Source organism: Oculina patagonica, chromosome 11, assembly GCF_052425735.1.
Source record: "Oculina patagonica isolate OP01 chromosome 11, crgOcupat, whole genome shotgun sequence".
NCBI classification, from domain to species: domain Eukaryota; kingdom Metazoa; phylum Cnidaria; class Anthozoa; order Scleractinia; family Oculinidae; genus Oculina; species Oculina patagonica.
In genome coordinates, this window is record NC_135768.1 from 6,162,352 (window position 1) to 6,179,921 (window position 17,570).

General features: G+C 37.1%; 1 protein-coding gene and 1 long non-coding RNA gene across 2 annotated transcripts; both read left to right on the plus strand.

The window, feature by feature from the left end:
- Positions 1-1,580: 1,580 nt before the first annotated feature.
- On the plus strand, positions 1,581-3,499 carry LOC144631010 (uncharacterized). Its single transcript, XM_078489371.1, has 2 exons — positions 1,581-1,859; positions 3,130-3,499. Exons 1-2 carry the CDS (start codon positions 1,625-1,627, stop codon positions 3,477-3,479), a joined length of 585 nt encoding a protein of 194 aa, XP_078345497.1. The 5' UTR covers positions 1,581-1,624; the 3' UTR covers positions 3,480-3,499.
- Positions 3,500-11,893: 8,394 nt separating this feature from the next.
- Positions 11,894-13,285, plus strand: LOC144630490 (uncharacterized). Its single transcript, XR_013566559.1, has 2 exons — positions 11,894-11,938; positions 12,717-13,285. It is a non-coding gene; the product is annotated as an uncharacterized LOC144630490 (long non-coding RNA).
- The last annotated feature ends 4,285 nt before the right edge of the window (positions 13,286-17,570 follow it).

Genomic DNA, 17,570 nt, shown 5'->3' on the forward strand with positions numbered 1-17,570 from the left:
AAACGACGTTAAGCGTAAAAAGTTAGTTAAATTGGATAGCGCAATTTATGATCCTTTAATTTACGCCACACGTTCATCCAAAATAACGCTAGGCGACCTTTCCTTGTTCAGCGAGAAATTATTTGCTGATTATTTAACTCGTATTACGAAAAGTCGAGATCACTTTCTGTTACTAACACTACGATTTTTTTAGTGACTTACAAAAATTGGACGTGACACACGTCAATCAACCGAAAATTAAAATACTTAGTGAATCCTGTGGCATAAATTTCATTGTGCAAGATATTGAAAAATAAACAGCACTACACGGAGTTACTGTTCAATAGCTTTCATTTGCATGGTCACACTTTAGGGTTTCATAAACAGATTCAAGACTCTAAAACCACCTTGTACAGCATAATAAACAGTGAATTTCTTTACGTTTTATCCGGCCGCAGTTTTAATATGAATTCTTTCGTATACTTTACATCATTCTAATCTTTCACGGGGAAATAAAAACTCACAGTTGACCTTAGCTTGCTCTTAATGTGTGTGGCTTCATAGCTCTGTTGGTAGAGCCGCACCAGTATCGCGGAGGCAACGGGTTCAAAGCCCATTGAAGCCCTTAACTTTTTGGGGAGCTTTTTTCTTTGCAATTTCCTCAATTGCAATTTCATTGCGAGGATCATTTATTTAATTTTTAATAAACTATACTTCATAGAAATACTGGGTGGAAAAAATGATGCTCTAAATATGTTAAGTTTGATAGAACGTAGAAGATTCGAGGGATATATAAAAGTACTGCTCTGTGAATTGAATCCAGGTCACGCTCTTGGACTTCGATCATCCATAACTAACACCTCCACCGAACAAACGGACAAATGGTGCCATTTGGAGTTATTAAAGAGTTGAGTCTTTTGTCTTCCCACCTGCCGTAAAATGTCCACCGCAAATCAGTTTCAATAAATCAACAAATGTCAAACTAAAAGCATTTTGCACAAACTATCAATACTTTAAACTCGAACACAAACATCAATTTTTTTTTAATTACTGAAATCATGAATGATAATAAACCCAACGTTTTTGCCGAAAACATTTTCTTTTTGCCTGTAACCTAATTGGTAAGACTTGTGTCCATCTATTCGCATAAGATTTTGTTTCAACCAGCGAAAAACGTGATTCAAAAACTTCGACTTCTTCAATTTTTATGGCCTGTCCGCCAAACGACGTTTAGACATCAATTCCATGGCGACGAAAGATCTCTTCAAAGCATCCTTGTTGTTCATTGTATTATAATTATATTTCCGTTTTGAGCTGTATATGCATAATTATCATATGATTCAAAGGGGCCACGTCGCTCTTTAAAATGAACACAAAATACTTGACAGTCTCGCTGACATGTTACTAAGCTTGATATTTCACGAAGCTGCGAACCAAGAAACGCGGATTTTATCCAGGTAATCTTCAGGGAGATATATACGTCGAGCGAAAGCTTCAAGAAGAACTTTTTGAAGCTTTGATTCTACTGATTTTAGACGGACAAAACAACAGCGGGCTAGATCTGGACTGGTTTTTAACGGATTTCTAACAGCGTACATTTCATAAACACTTTGATTTGACGGCACTGATTTTCAATCACATCACCATGCTAGTCAAATGCGATTCAGATATCTCCGTGTTCATATTGAACTGTTCTCTAACGAACACATTTTGCCTCCGACGTGAGTGTAGAGGTCTCAAGCCTAGTGTTCTTCTCATTTTGGCTTTGTGTGATTGGTGTGCGGTTTTCTTTGGAACCTTTGCTCGTCTGGCAATGGATCAAAACGTGTGGTTGGTTACTTCTTGCATCTGCGAACAACCTCAAGTTTTGCTTCAGACAGGTAAATACGACATTTATTTTCACTTGAAATAAATTTGAGAATTATTTTTTATCTACTTTTTTGAAACCAAACGCACATTTTATTGACATTGTTGAGTTAAAGAGCTTAAAATATTGTATAAAATTAAGATAACCGAGTGTGTTAAATTTTAGGGATGGCTGCTTCGTTGCTAGTAAATCTAAAGTTTACATTTTTGAGGCGCATAATCAAAATGCATCAATCCATATTGATTCGCGGATGACAATATTTCATGTTTTGTCTAAACGACTCAGACAATAATTATGCATAGCATTTTTTATAAAAAGTAAGGTCCGCAAACTTTCTTTTCTCTTTTGACTTGTATAAGTTTTCAAAGTTTCAGTAATGTGTAGTTTAGGTTGGAAGACTGATAAAAAAGAAGACGTATTTTCAAAATTCTTCAACGGCGGATTTCTAAGATTATTGAGTTGCTGATTTAGCGAAAAAAACGTTGAAACGTTGCGTCCTTTCATGAATTATATCTAACAAGAATAAGCGAAATCATAATTGATATCACATCAAAAAATGGTATAATAAGTCGTATTAAGTCTCCACTGTGTGGCAGGGTAAAATGTTATCGGACTAGTTTAGAAACCATCTCCTTAATTTATTTAATCTTCAAAGTAAAACCGTGACTGCATGAAGGTGGTAAAAATGTTCTTGAGAGGGTAAAGGTGTGAAGAACTCAAAGCGATTTTTTAACGGTCATTTCCGTCCCGAAAAAAAATTCGATCAAAAAAATACAAACACGTTTCCTCAGATAAGCTGTAAACAGAGCGAATACAAGTAATAAAACCTCGGTTGCTGTTTCTTTCTTGTGTTTCTATCGAACGCTTCTGTCGTCGGGTCATTCGTTGCTACGCTACTAAATGAAACGAGACCTCTGTTTTAATTGACGCCCTCTTGAAAAGCCGGCGTCGGGTCATTCGTTGCTGACTTCGTTGACAGAATATGCCACCGTCAAGTTTTTGAGTTTCCTTATAAGGAAGGTGACCAGACGACACGGCAGAGTAGGGATAAAGCTTGATACGGCGGAGGCTCCTGAGAGTTCGGTTCAGTTTTTGGTGAGTTTCTACTCAACGGTCGAACACAATACAGTTAGCGGATTCAAAACGACCTTAAGCAGCCTCCCACGGGCAATAAAAACACAGACAAAGTTAACACGTGAGAAGAAGTGAAATTCGATCGAATTTCAGATCAATACAGACATTTCTGCCCCCTTTTAATGTGTTCTTCATATCTTCTGTTACAGGTGTATTTATACTAAATATAACTGTCCTTATATTGAACACGGACCTATCAGACGCAGCACCCGTCACCAAACGCAATTCTTACGTTCATCTTGTTCTTTTCAATGCTGCGTCTGTCATTCTTTCAAAGTTGGGGACCCACGTGATAGCACACGCTTTTGACACCGTTGGCGGCGTGCAAGAAGCGAGTCACGTGCTAAGTGCAACGTTTCTCGTCAGCGTCTACCGCATTACGTTTCTATCTTTGGACTGCTTGTATTACGCGTTTACGAATCCTAAAGACGGTGAGAAGCATTATGCGTTCATCGATGGCATAAGACGCGGAGAAAAGGCTATTATCATACACATGTAACATCGGAGGAACACTGATGACCGCAGTCTGAACACCAATTTGGGTACTCTTCTAGTGAAAAGTTTCAAGCAAGGAACAAAAAGACGAAATTGTGAAAAATTTGACCAGATTTTGCAGTAAACCTTAAGCTGATGAATGTATGATGTATGAACTGAGGCCCTGAAATACAGGCCGTATTAAGCGAGTTTTAGTAAAGCGGATAAGAAATAGCCGACACGTACCGAATTGCTTGCTCAAGAAGACAAGACAAATAAAGAGAATGGCAGGGCAGGAACTCAAATTCGAGCTCTTGGAGGACACCTTTGCATCAAGGCCTAGCCATACATGTAGTCTAACAGAGCATTTTAAAGCTTAGTCCTTTCTTTCATATGAGGATTATTTGGAGGTTATTCCCGAACAAACTTATGAAAGGGGGTTGGAAATACACGCATAATAAATCTACGTTTAAATTCCACTTCTGTAGCAAGTTAGGTACTCTTATTGTAAAGACATTGAAAGGTTTACAAGGGCACTTGAAGAATTAGGGATAACTTTTTCTTTTGTTTGTAGTATAACTTAATTTGGGGCAAATTTTAACTGTCAGACGACCCTTCTGGCTTGAAAGCCAACAAAAACTGTTGGAAAAGTTGTAACTTCTCCCTAAAGCCGATTATTTTGAAGGGAGAGGACAATTCTGAGGTATGATATGACCATGCTTAAAGCATTCTTGTACATGCTTGTGTTTATTTGGGCAGAGGGAACATTGGGATGAAGTGTAAAAAAAATAAAACGTGGTATTTCAAAATAGTAATTATTTAATCTTGGTCACAAGAATCTTTCCTAATCAAGCCTACCTACCCTGATACACCCATTGAAATTGAAACTAAACTTAAAACTAAAAAAAAAAAAAAACACAGGGGCATCCTTATCAAAAACAATAGGAAAAGAAATGAAAGGTAATCGCTACCTATTGAGGTTAGGAGTGAAATAAAAAATGTCTGGGTTTTTTGAGAGCCCAGTTCCATAGGATAAAACCTGGACACTTACAAGTATTAACGAACTAGATTTTGTTTGATTCATGCACATAATTGTGTGAAGTCCAGGGAATATTTCTATTTGAATTGCAAATTTAGTTAACCATGTTTTCCATATTCATTTTCACGTGTTACCTTTTCGCGAGGATTGAAGAAAGACTTCAACATGCAGCTTGCCTCAGTTAGTTATCGGAATTATGCTGATATCTCGGTTCTTCGGTAAAACGTCGTCGACGGGGAAATAACTTCTTCAACGTTTAATTTGGTTATGACTACTGGTCGCCCCCGTACCGCTGGTAAAATGAAGTAGTTTTAAGGGATAAAATCGGTGCAAACATGGCGGTCACGAGTGTCCAACACGGACTCAAACTCCCCGAAGATTTGGGACTTCTAAAATGTTAGTGAGGTAAATATCCAAAGCTTATTTAAACGATATTCGTTATATCTCAGTTTTAGCTACTTTTATTCCTCCCGTAAGTCCACATTTAGTTTTAACTCAACGCTACTCTTCTCGTTAGACGTAACTGACGCCAGAGTTTGCAGAGTTTGGAAGAGTCAAGACCGACTAGTGCCAAGCTCACAGCTGGCCTCGTTGGCTTGTTACTTTCATACTATATACGCATAACTCAACGGAAAATAAAGTCCTGACAGCAGAATGCCGAGCTGAAAATCATTTATTTAGAGGCTATTTTGTTCTGTTAGATTCATTAATGATTATGGTTCAGTATATACTTTTTTGACCACTTGTTTTGAGGTTATAGAAAATTTTACCAAAATAATTTATTTGTTGGTAAAGGCAACATCACAAATGTTTCTTATGTGAACGTTCTACAATATTGCTGGCAAGATCTGCAAACTCCATAGCTGCTTTTTGTTGATTCAATTTTTTTCTATATTTTGCTGTTAGTTTAGTGCAAAAACAAACATTTTGGATGGAGAGAGAAATACAAGTGTCATTGCAAGCAACCTTCCTGAAGTATTGTGGGAAATGAACACATTAATCAGAGAGAGGACTCTGTATATGGTGAGTTGAGATTTTTTTTTTAAAGAGCAATTAATAAATAAGTGGTGTGTGTGCAACTGTAGCTTCAAGGGCCACTGAAAAAAATACTTCACTGCTGTCATTTGTGCTGTTATATGGTTAAAATTACTTTTGCCATCTGATGGTAACTTCAATCATCTGAAATCTAAATTATGAGCAAATATGCATACATACTACTTGGAAATGCAGATTTTTTCAAAAATGGTAAAACTGTACATTCTCTGTCTTGTTGAAAGTATGTTGTACTGAATTATTAAAGTAATATCAGAGTGTGCTGATTTCGAAACATACAATGTACTTGTGGATCAGTCAATGTGGAATAGACATTTTACTATTGAGGGTCCTGGAAGGAGGGAGGGGGGGGGGGTGGGGGTATAATTCTCATTTCCCAGCCTAAAGTGTTCCCAAATTTTACCCAATCCCTGTCCCAGTTCTATTGTTTGAGATTCCTAGTCCCAGTGACCCAAACCTTATTTTCCCAGTGAAAATTTGCCCAAATCCCAGTTCCCATTTTACCCCTTCAGGCCTTTACAAGTCAAATTCTGTACCGGCACCTTCTTTCTCTCCAAGTTAAACGAATTAACTGTACTGATTTCTTTCACTTGTCCCAAATTAAAGTGACCTCAAGTTTGCTACCCCCCCCCCCACCCGAAAAAAAAGGAAAATCCTCCCTCCCCCCTCCATTGCAGATTCGTTAAAAAAGCGGGGGGGGGGGTGGGTTCATTCATCCAACCAAAAGGGAGGAGTTGGACGACTTCAAGATTCCCACTGAATGTTGACTATACGGTACACTGTGACTAACTTGACTTATGGCCATAACCCTAGGTGGGTATAGGGTCGGGAATCATCATTTGGAGTCAGGCAAGTGGTTGTGCTGCTCCCCATGTAACATTGCTTATTAGAATTTCAGGTTTCCGTAATCAGTAATTTTTACGAGATGGGGGGATTGGCCCCATGCCCAACCCCCAACCTGGAGGGCCAGGGTTTTCTGTCAGGGTGTCCTTCCCTTAGCCACAACATCCCGTTATTTGAAAGGCGCCGGATACCCGCCTTTTGCCGTTGTCGCTCAGCTGCAGTACAACTGCATTACCAGGGTTATGACGAGGACATGGTGGACACGGTTGGCATTTCCCGGCATTTACGAAGTGCACCTGGTGGCCCCAGTGCACTCCACCAGGGCCCCTTACCACCCTTCAACCCCGACTATACGGTACACTGTAGGACTATACGGTACACTGTAACTTGCTTTCGCAAGAGTGCAAATACAAGTGGATCGTACTTACAAGATCTTCTGGCCGGATATCAGTGGCATGCTAAGCTCCATCCCTCGGCTGCAGCTGCAGGTGTAAAACGTCCGCTGTACTATTCTGCAAAAAATGGCAAAGGATCAGAAAACTGGTAAATTCTCTCTTAATTCATGTAAATTTATGGCAAATTAAACGCAGCAACGTGCAATGAAGAATCGATTTCAACAGGCGCCCAGCCAGTTCGGAAGTAGAAACCTGGGTACAAGAAGCGATTTTTGACCGAGCCGTTGAACAAACTAGTAAGCGGTCGTTAAAAAACATGAAGAATGAAGGGAACGGAATCTGGACAGATTCTGGACATCCTTAGTTGTTTTCTGCGACTGATACATATGCTACAGTTCTCATAAAAAAAAAAAATGATTTGACACCACAACGGTAACATCAGGCTGGACAATAACCAAATTGTTTCCACAGTTAAGCAGCAGGTAGATCGATATGGAGCTAACATTGATAGAGTGGTTAAGCAAGAAAGCTTAGTAGAGAGCGTGACTTCAAAGTTACCTCAGTTGTATTTGGAATGTTATGTGTGAAAATTGTTGATTATAGGCTATTTTAGAAGTGAAAATACCAAAAAATATGTAAGCTTAAAGCAAAGAAACTTTTAATGCTGTCCCCTCGAGCTCCCCTCCCCAACAACGTTGTTTATTTTTGTTAAACCCACTGCTTGGTGTTGGTTCCTGAATTCTGTTGTAACTTATGTGAAAAAAGGCCTTGCTGTACATCATGTTTCAGTCTCAGCTGTCCAAAGAGCATACTATCTAGATCATTGAAAAAGGGTATAGAAATGTATACTGGGATTAAAAGTACACATCAATGCATTACACTGTAATCAAATATTTTTATCATTAGACATAAAACAAGCCACATTGCAAGCAATCTGTTAAGAGTGATGTGAAGAGAGAGTTATGCGTGATGTAAATGGATTCCACATACATAAGGTGAGGTGTAAATATTGACTGTGGTTTTGAGTGATTAATGCCAGTGGTAAATTTATGGTACTAGCTTGGTACTGTATAGGCAGGCAAGATTAAGCCTGTGTTCAAGACTAGTGGCCCATCAGGCCGTAGCTTATCCTGGATATGTTGCTAGTCCATTTCGGGGTTACCCCCAGCATATTAATTTACTGGTACCCAATTATGCACCTGGATGGAGAGAGCAGAGTAAAGTGTCTTGCTCAAAAATACAACACAATGACCCAGCAAGTGCTCGAACCAGATCTGCTCAGTCCTGAGTCCAGTGCACTAACCATTTAGCCACCAATTGCCTTCCACTTGGTATTATGTAGTGCACTGTTAATGTTAACATTACTGATGTGAATCCTAAAGTTATCTGGAACATTTACAGTTATTTCAAGATAATTTAATCACATACAGTGGAATCCTGATTTCTTGAACCCCCTAGTAACTCAAATTGTAAAATTCATTAACATTACTATTCATGAGGGTACAAACCAGTCCCAGTGGGTACAAACCAGTCCCAGTGGCTCGCCTATCGGCTCGCCATTGTAAATGCCCATACAGATCTCCTGCTCATATTTTATCTACTACATATAATTTTACCCCAATTTCATAAACTTCCTGATTTCTTGAAACCAATTTTTACTTCCCTCAAGGTTCAAGAGATTGGGATTCCACTGTTTTGATGTATTTTGGAAAAATTGGCAAAAGACATTATTTATTAAAATATATTAACTCTTTTCATTTTTGGACAAAATGATGGTAAATTTTATTAAGTTTTGAGAAGTTAGACCTGTGCTGTTCCAGACAATATATCCATGCCTCCCGCACAGAAGGTTTTATGTTTTAACACACACACACCCAAGTCACCCCTCCTGAAATTCCTGTTTACCTTCATAACTTCCTTTAAATATTTTCAATGCGTTTCTTCCTCAGACTTTCTGTGAGGTGGGTATGGATATTTTCTGGAACCACACAAAATGTTTGAGTCAGTGACACAACTGACAAAGCCTGGTTCTTTTGTCAGGAAATTATCTGTGACATTCTGCACTCTGATTGGATGCCTTACAACTATGCAACAGGAAACTCATTACATGGAAGTTGATCCATATACATGTAACTGATCGATGTAAGTATGTTTAGTGCTTACAGCAGTCTACTGTACATGTATCTGATTAGTTCAACTCCTGTTGAAGAAAACTGCAACCTTTCAATTCCAGGGGAGGTACTCTAGGATTTTTTTGGCGGGGGTGTGCTGCTTGGGCTCTGAAACCATTATTTCATTTTAGACTGTGTTCAGCTGCATTTTGCCTCTAAATACCAAAAATTTCTACCCTACCACAGACTTGCCCTATTTCTATTGTAGTCAGTTGCTTTTAAAGCTACTGTTAGTTATAATTTGTATTTCCATTTATGTAAGATTTTTGTCAATTCCTAAAATTTTGTGTTTGAGCCTAGTGCCAGCCCATCAGGCCGGAGCTTATCCTAGTTTCAGTCACAAGAAGCAACTGGGAGTATTTCTGCTCCCCCTGGATTGGAGGTTTAGGTCCAGCATCGTAGGGTTACTCCCCCAGCATTAAATTTGTCGGTACCCATTTATACACCTGGGTGGAGAGGGGCACTGTGAGAGTGGTGTCTTGCCCAAGAACACAACACAATGACCCCACCCAGGGTTTGAACCCGGCCGCTCAATCTGGAGTCCAACGCACTAACCATTAGGCCACCGCACCTCCCGCATCACAGTCAGTTGCTTTCAAAGTTGCCATAATAATTTGTATTTCAATTTATGTTAGGTAATGGCTTCAACTCCCAAGTGTCAATTTTTAGGCTGGACTAAATTCTTCATACCTCAAGCAGTTTTCTGATTAATGTGATAACCAGTTGTAGACCAAAACCCAGTTACCCAGTATCCTGGCATTTTTGGAATCTTGAGTTTCTTGAAACCTCCATTTTTCAAACTTACCAATAACTCAAACCAAACGTCATTTCCCTTGGATTTGTTTCACCCACTCGAACACTGCAATTTTACTCCCAGTTGATTTTCCTTGATTTTTCCAACCAATTCTTGTTTCCCAAGGAGGTTGGAGAAATTGGGGCACCACTGTACATGAAGTGCAAAAAAGGGATAGCTGTACAGTTTTTTTAGCGCTTTCCCAATTATAGCCAGGGCCATCTGTTGCAACACCAAAAATATATTTCCTGGGTATGAGTCCCCCCTCCAATCTAACCAGCCTTACCACAGAGCATTTTAGCACTTCGAATAGAAATAGTTAATTTGGAAATGGCTTTTTTATACCCCTTCTTTATGTTTAATTTTGTACCAAGATACACAAAATAACAACAGGGTTGCACTTTTTTTAGATAATGAACATGACCATGAAATTCAAGATGGATATGCACTAACACTGCTATGATGTAAGTACGTCTTATATTTGATTTCTTCTTATCAATACACTTATTAGGCGGCCGGGTTCGAATCCCAGAACCAGTGTCATGGGGGTTGAATTTGTTGTTGGTTCTCAACCTTGCTTTGAGGTTTTTCTTGGGGCTCTCCAGTACTTTTTCCTCCCTCTACAAATGCCAACATTTCCAAATTCCAATTCTGCTGGGAATACAATGATAATAATGATAATGATAATGCATTTATATAGCACATTTTTCATATGTATATGTTCAAATGCGCTTTACATGTACTGTAATTTTACTACACAATTGTAAAGGCCAGACCACAACACCGGGAGCTTCGTGCCCTACCCTTTGCGAATAGTGTGTGGGTTCTTTAACGTCCCCTGTTATAAGAGTGAAGATACAGGAGACGGGACCTACGGTTTATCGTCCTTTTCCGAGAAGACTAGAATGTCTAACCATTTGCAGATGAAATTACAAAGGCAGCACATTCTCCTCAGTTATTTTAAGGCCCTGAGTGTTGGTCCGGTCTGGGGTTCGAACCCACGACCTCCCGCACAGCAGTCCGGCGCTCTACCAACTGAGCTAACCAGGCGGCGGTTAATACACAACCCCACAGGTTTCCGGCTAGCTTTATATACAACCATGTATAAATAGAGGTAACTTATTTTGTATTTATTAAAGTCTTTAACGACACTCATCAAGTGGTAAAACAATCACGTTACAATTTCAAGTTTGTATAGCTATAAATGTCTGTGCTGCCCAAAAAAGGGATAGGTTTTGAGCTGTTTTGGTGTGAAAGAGGGTCATAATGTTTGCTATTTGGTCTGAAATTGGGTGTAGTTTAATAGGTAAATATCCATACCCACCACATGGAAGGTCATTGAAAATTATGAAAGGGTGGAGGGATCTCAAGGGCTTAACTGGAATTTTCAGAGGGGTGGGGGGATTCAAATCAAAAACACTTCTGTGGGAGGGGTATGGATATTTTCTGGAACAACACATTTACACAAACCAGAAGTCTATACACTTCTGCATCAACACGTTTTTTTTTCTCTCTTTACCCAAAATTGTTACCATTATAAAATGAATCGCGACATTTCACTTCAACCGGTTGACACAAACTCGCCGAAAATTCCACAGAGCCCCACTCCTGCTCGGGATGTAATACTGGCATAAATTGTGCGTCAAACTTGTTTCAAACATGTTGTGTTCACCGCCAACAAAGCTGATTTTCAGATTGTGGATCTGTATATTTTCATTTTACCTACCTTACCTTAGATCTCTATCTCTCAGTGTCATCTCTTACACAGAATGCTGTTAACAGGGAATGCAAATAGGGCGTGTGCTGAATAGACGATTCTCATCTGTCTCAATAGTTTTCGAATCTCTTGAAGATTTAGCGATCATGTTGGAACTAAGTTTTTGGGAGAATAAAAAAAGTGTTAATCTTGAAGTGAGGATACACATGTAAATAGATCACTGATTTCCCCACGGAAGGTTCTCTCCAGTACTGTTGAAATTATCTTTTTACATGTTCTCCAATACGAAAACAGCGCTATGAAATGCGCATCATGGTTTTTGTTTTTGGTAAGAAAAAGACTGTGACTATCACATTAATGGAAACGTTTTGTTTATCGATAGGTGAGACAGCAAACAATCTGCATGATGATGATGATGATGATGATGATGATGCGGAAAAAGACGAACAGCAAAAGAATGGATTCTGTGCATGGTGAGTTGTGATTCTTTGTTGTGGGTCGGAACCATTAGTAATTACTTGGAAATTTTACTATTGATTATGGCGCACAGAAGTGATCGTTTTCAGTAAGTATTACAACATTAGACTCTGAATATTTTGATCTGCGTTTTAAAATTTAGATTCGGTCCCAACACCAATGCACTTTGGAAGTTTACTTCGCTTGTGCCGGTATTAATTCTTGAAATCATACATTCGTGATGTTATCTTGGACACAAAATCGCGAGTTCTAAAGCTTTTAAAGACTTCCAAAACTTTTATAAAGCCAAAAATTTATGAAATTAAGGTGCCTCCTTGGGCATTCAAACGTAGCGGCTGACTTCAGCCTTGTAGTAACAATACCCAGAGAATACGGACAATAATACAGAGAATGCGTTGTGTTTTTGTTTATTGTTAATAACAAATTAATTTTGCATTTTACAGAACTTCATTTAGCAATTCGATTGTATTTTTGCTACCCGACCAAAGCTCTAAGTACAAACTTTCAATTTTTTTTCAGAATTAACCAAAAGGTATTTATTTACACTAGGGAAAAAAGTAATTTTTCTGTGTTGTCGACGTTAATCGTCAGAAATCGAACCAATTTCGAGCAAAACGAGCATAATATTATTGGTGACAGTTGCTGCTCAGTGACTGTAGAATGCAAGGGAACACAGATGAACGCAAAATACAGAATTTAGAAAATACAAAATTTAGAAATTTAATTCTCGTTAGATTTTGGTCATTTGATTTATTTTTGTATTTTTCCTTGCAGGAACACCAGGACTGAAGTTGAATGTTTTGGTATCTGAAGTTGGGATCAACAAGCAGAGGGAAGTTAGATTTATTCGCTTGGCGCTTCAATAACAAGGCGAGAATATTAGAAGATCGAAGACCAGGACTGAAGTTGAATGTTTTGCTATCTAAAGTTGGGATCAACAAGCAGAGGGAAGTTTAAGTAATCCAACAGATTTGTTTGCCTGTCGCTTCAATAAACATCGCTGTGATCTTAAAGAAAGATTTAAGGAGATTAGCAAAATATTATTTGTGAAGCAAAACATTTCAAGCTGAAAGTCAAGTTCGTTGTTTCATATGAATTACTAAGCCAAACCTTGCAAAATGCTTTTCAACTGACGTTTATTTTAGTTTTCTCAATTTAAATCCAGTGATTTAATTTTTTTTACCAACTTTATTTCCAAAGTAACCGCCGTTTAAAAATTTATAATTTTCCCGCCAAAAGACTTAGAAAAAATACGGGCGCTCAAAATACGCATGCGCCGTTTTTTTTAAAAAAAAAAAATAATAGTTAATTATTTCCAAGACAATAAAGTTAATTTCAGTTCATGTTTCATTGTCTTTATTATTGCATATTTAGAGTCCAATAAAGATTACTCACATCTACCATTGTTGTTAATGAATTTATTGTCTAACAATATTTCAATATAGTAATTAACAAATACTCATTTCAATTATCAAAAGCTGTTCAATTCAATCGGTTACTCACTTAAAAGTCAATTAAATTTAATAAAAAGGTGTCAAGAAAAATTTCTTCCTATATATACCAAGACTTTTGGCGGGAAAATTTGAAAAAATTGGCACAGCGTTTCCCCTGACAACTATTTCCAGAAAAAAATTAAGAGGGTACCCTTCACAAATTTTTCGTTGCAAAAAAAATTGTTTCCCGCCAAAAACGTAAAACTGTTGCACCGGTCTCGAACAAAAAAAACAAATTTCTGATTTTGTATCTGTAATTTTCTCCCGTTTTCGCACTCTTTTTCTTGACTAATTCTTTGCTAAATCTTAAAGCATTTTTGAGTTTTGAACGCTCTTTGTGTTGAAGTACGAGATAGTGCAACAGTTACTCTTAAGTTGATGATGAAATGGCAAGCTATAAACAAGAATTTTCCGATAAAATAGACAGCCAAAAGTAAATCAACAAATAAAAGATTAGCCAGAAAGTGAACTGTATTGTTTTGGCTTGTGACAATTGAAATGTTACGCGTACGCTGGTTTACTTTTCCAAAACATAACCAATTGGTTATTAGGTTTTTGATACGGAGTTTTTAAAACGTTTACAGCTTGCCACTTCATCTTCCTGCCCTTTGTAATCACTTTTGATCTATTACACAGGAACAAGAGAAGTTTGCCAATAGTAATACATCCGATTGTTGATAATTTAGCCCAGTTTTGTAATTGAAATCATCTCATTTTATTTTTGCTATGAAATAAAGTCTTCCGTTTCGTTGCGATATTTCGTTGTTTTCTCTTATCCGGTGAAACAACCAATAGTGTGACAATAATAATAATATCCCAAAATCAATATCTGGTTTTTTAGAGAGAGATTAAATTTCATAGCAAAATGGAATAAAACCTTTCCGTATTCAGAACTGGATGACAAAACAATTAAAATGATAGAGCAAATGGCCAAATTAAATCTGGATACTCCCCTTAAGAAATTATTTTAAATTTAAAAGGATATATTTTTCTCAAAGTATTATGAAATCATTTTGTCTTCAACATCAAGAACACAAAAATGATAAAAACTGAAGCGTTGAAAGTAACAAACGATGCGATGGCGAAAATCGTATTTCGACAGAAAATTGTCTTCAATTTGCAGTTCTTTCTTTTTTTTATTTTATTGACCAAAAGCCATCCCTATTTCATTGTAAGCCAAATTTTTTAAGTGATAGTTTAGAATTGTATGTCAACCGATATTAAATTTTTCAAAGGAAAAAAAAAACGAAAAATACTTCCGAGAAACAGAATTAAACACGATAGAAAAATAAATAGTCGGAAGGTTTATGAAATTAAAGTATAACAATTCCTTTTAATCACAACACTACGGCGATTTGGAAAACGTGTATATACTTTGTATGTTGTATCCTCGACTCCTTTAGGATTAAAATCAAAATTTTAATTCCCCTTAGTAATGACCTTTCTTTTCCGTCAATGCTAGTTTGAGAATTTTGATGTGAATCAATACAATGCATCTTACTTGATTGTATCAGAAATTAAACGCGCATGTTTTTGAATGTCTCACTTATGTGTGAACCAGATATTGATTTTTAAGATCTTAACAATAAGTAAAATTAAGAAAGCATAACTGTTTCAAGGGTTCTCCATTCACAGTACAGGTAGGCAACTTTGGATGCATAACACGCCTTATCAGGGAAGAAATTTCTAAAAAAAAAAACATTTTCCGTCATTGCGATTAAAACATCGTTTCTAAAGCAATTCGTATTTTATGGAGAGCCTTTTAAACAGTTATTACTACAGTAAATTAACTGACTTAAGTAATTGCAAGTGGTTGTAGAAACGTGGAACTTTAAGGTGGTGTGCACAATTCGCAATAATTACAATTGGAAAATCAATCTTTTCGTCTTGATTTATATATAGAGACCAGCAAAACATATTTCAGATGTGTCTAAAGTTAAAGAAGCACTGTCACCGGTAATTGCTTCAAAAATTTCTTTTTATTTGTGAAATAAAAAAAAACAATTGCACCCCCATAAAAAATAATTTTATTGTTGAATGGTCCATTTTAATAAATTTTTACGTGTTTGTAGCTGCAGATTATTGGGTACACCTGAAGTTAAGAAAGCCAGTTTTGGAAGTATTGCAGTTTCCGTGCAAGTATCAATCATAAAGCTTCACTACTACTATAATGATGCAAGTAATTTTCACCCTACACACTTCAGCCCATAAAACCAAAATAGGCCTACCTGAATAGGTTAACGAGTCGTAAAATTTGGAAATAAAAGCTTTCAGTTAGGTTAGTTGATCGAAACAGATCCTGGAGGAATACATTTTGCAATAATTTCTCTTTGCGAGATTTACATTCAAAAGATTGATTCTAATCGAACTTTGTTAAATTTAGCCTAGCGTCTCCTAGTTCATCTTCCGTTGTACACAAAATCAGTGTTAATTGCATATGCCTATGTTTTTTTCGTCAAAAATTGCTCTACAAAATCAAATCGTGACCAATAGGTAAGTTTTGCGTTCTTTTGAGTGATTTTCGATTGAGTGTCGTAAAACCATAACCAAAGTAATCACTCAAGCCGATCATAAAGGACACAGAAAATCCAGCCTATCCAGTGAACCAATCTAAACTAGAAGTTAGTTCATGTAGCCGGCACGAAGCGCAATAAAACGTGTTTACTTTTGCTTTTACTTTTAATTGGTTGAGAATGTGCCACGAGATTTTTAAACCATTCACTAAGTGTTGTAATACGAATCAGAGCAAACGCGAAATACTTTCGACACTCAGACCAGTGAAAATTTCTTTAGAACCATCCTTAAAATGTGGGACGACAGTGCTTCTTTCTTTGTGCAATGGCAAATCTAAACATCGTTTCAAATCTTATTCGATATCCGTTAGCACGTATACAAAAAATTTCCCGACAATACGTAAAATCAGTCAATAAGCCAGTTATTGAAATCCCAATTAAATGAAAATTGAATTTAAGCAGTGCGACCTTAAAGAGTTCCACGTCCTTGAGCCACTGACAAACACTTAGAGATGTGTAAACAGTTAATGTGACAAAAAAGCAAGAGTGGTTTTGCAAAGGTGATCCTGAGAGCTATACCCTTATCCAATCGGTTGAAAATAAATTTTGTCAGAAAATCAAGAATTTCAAGTGAAAACCCAACGACCGTGGCTGTGTTCGCGAGTTTTGATGCGTTGGAAATATCAATTATCCAGGTCTACTGACCTCTTGAAACTCTTCAAAGCCATTGCAAAACCACTCTAAAGCTCTGTTTCTAAATATTGTCGAAAGGATTAAGGTGGCCAGTATACTTCAAGAACTCGATTCAAATTAACAATATACTTTGCGTTTGGTTAGTGAGATACTGAAAACATTTAACGCGTCGTTCAAAACAAACAACCCGACAAATTACCCTAATAAAGAAAACTAAAAAACAAAACAAAACAAAAAAAACATTTTTTAAAAGGAATTTTAACGTACGGTTTGAGCTTGAACCATATAGCCACCATTCTAATTAGAAATTTAACAACAAATTCTCATCTTTTGTCGTCTTCTCTCCAAATCCTCCGAGGGCTTCCTCTTCGTCTCTTTAGACCTTCCATCTTTGTTTTATCCTTCAGTCAATTTTCTTCCTTAAAATGAATTAAGCAAATAGAAACGTTAACAGTTAAATAATAAAATAGTCTTTAAACGAAGAAACCTGTACTATAATGATTTCTATTCAAATTTTAATTTAATGAACTTTGACGGAAATAGTTTAGTAAAAATAGGGCAAAAATAGTACAAATCTGACTTCAACGTGTTTCTTTGCTCTGAAAAAAAGTTTTAAGAGTATTTTTCTGAAGGATTCTGCGAAATCTAGTATGTTACTGCAAAGTTTTCCCACGAAACGATGCAGATGCAGGATACATGACAAACACGTGCTCGCGGCAACGGTCCGATCAAAACGTTTATCAACGCCACATTGCAAAAGGCCCCAGAACGTGGAAATAATTCGGTTTAGTTCTCTCTAACAAAAGTTGGAAAATTATATTCCTAAACTTTCGATAACATTACATTTAGCATGGCCTGAGCGACGCGACGCGCCACTGACTAGTGAACGAACGCGGGAACTAGACTAATATTGGAATTCTTCATTAGGT

What these genes read in the sequence shown, in the direction of transcription:
- LOC144631010 (XM_078489371.1), top strand. Translation starts at nt 1,625, where the DNA reads ATGCTAGTCAAATGCGATTCAGATATCTCCGTGTTCATATTGAACTGT. An exon ending in TCAAGTTTTGCTTCAGACAG is followed by an intron (nt 1,860 to 3,129) that starts GTAAATACGACA and finishes CTTCTGTTACAG; the next exon opens with GTGTATTTATACTAAATATA.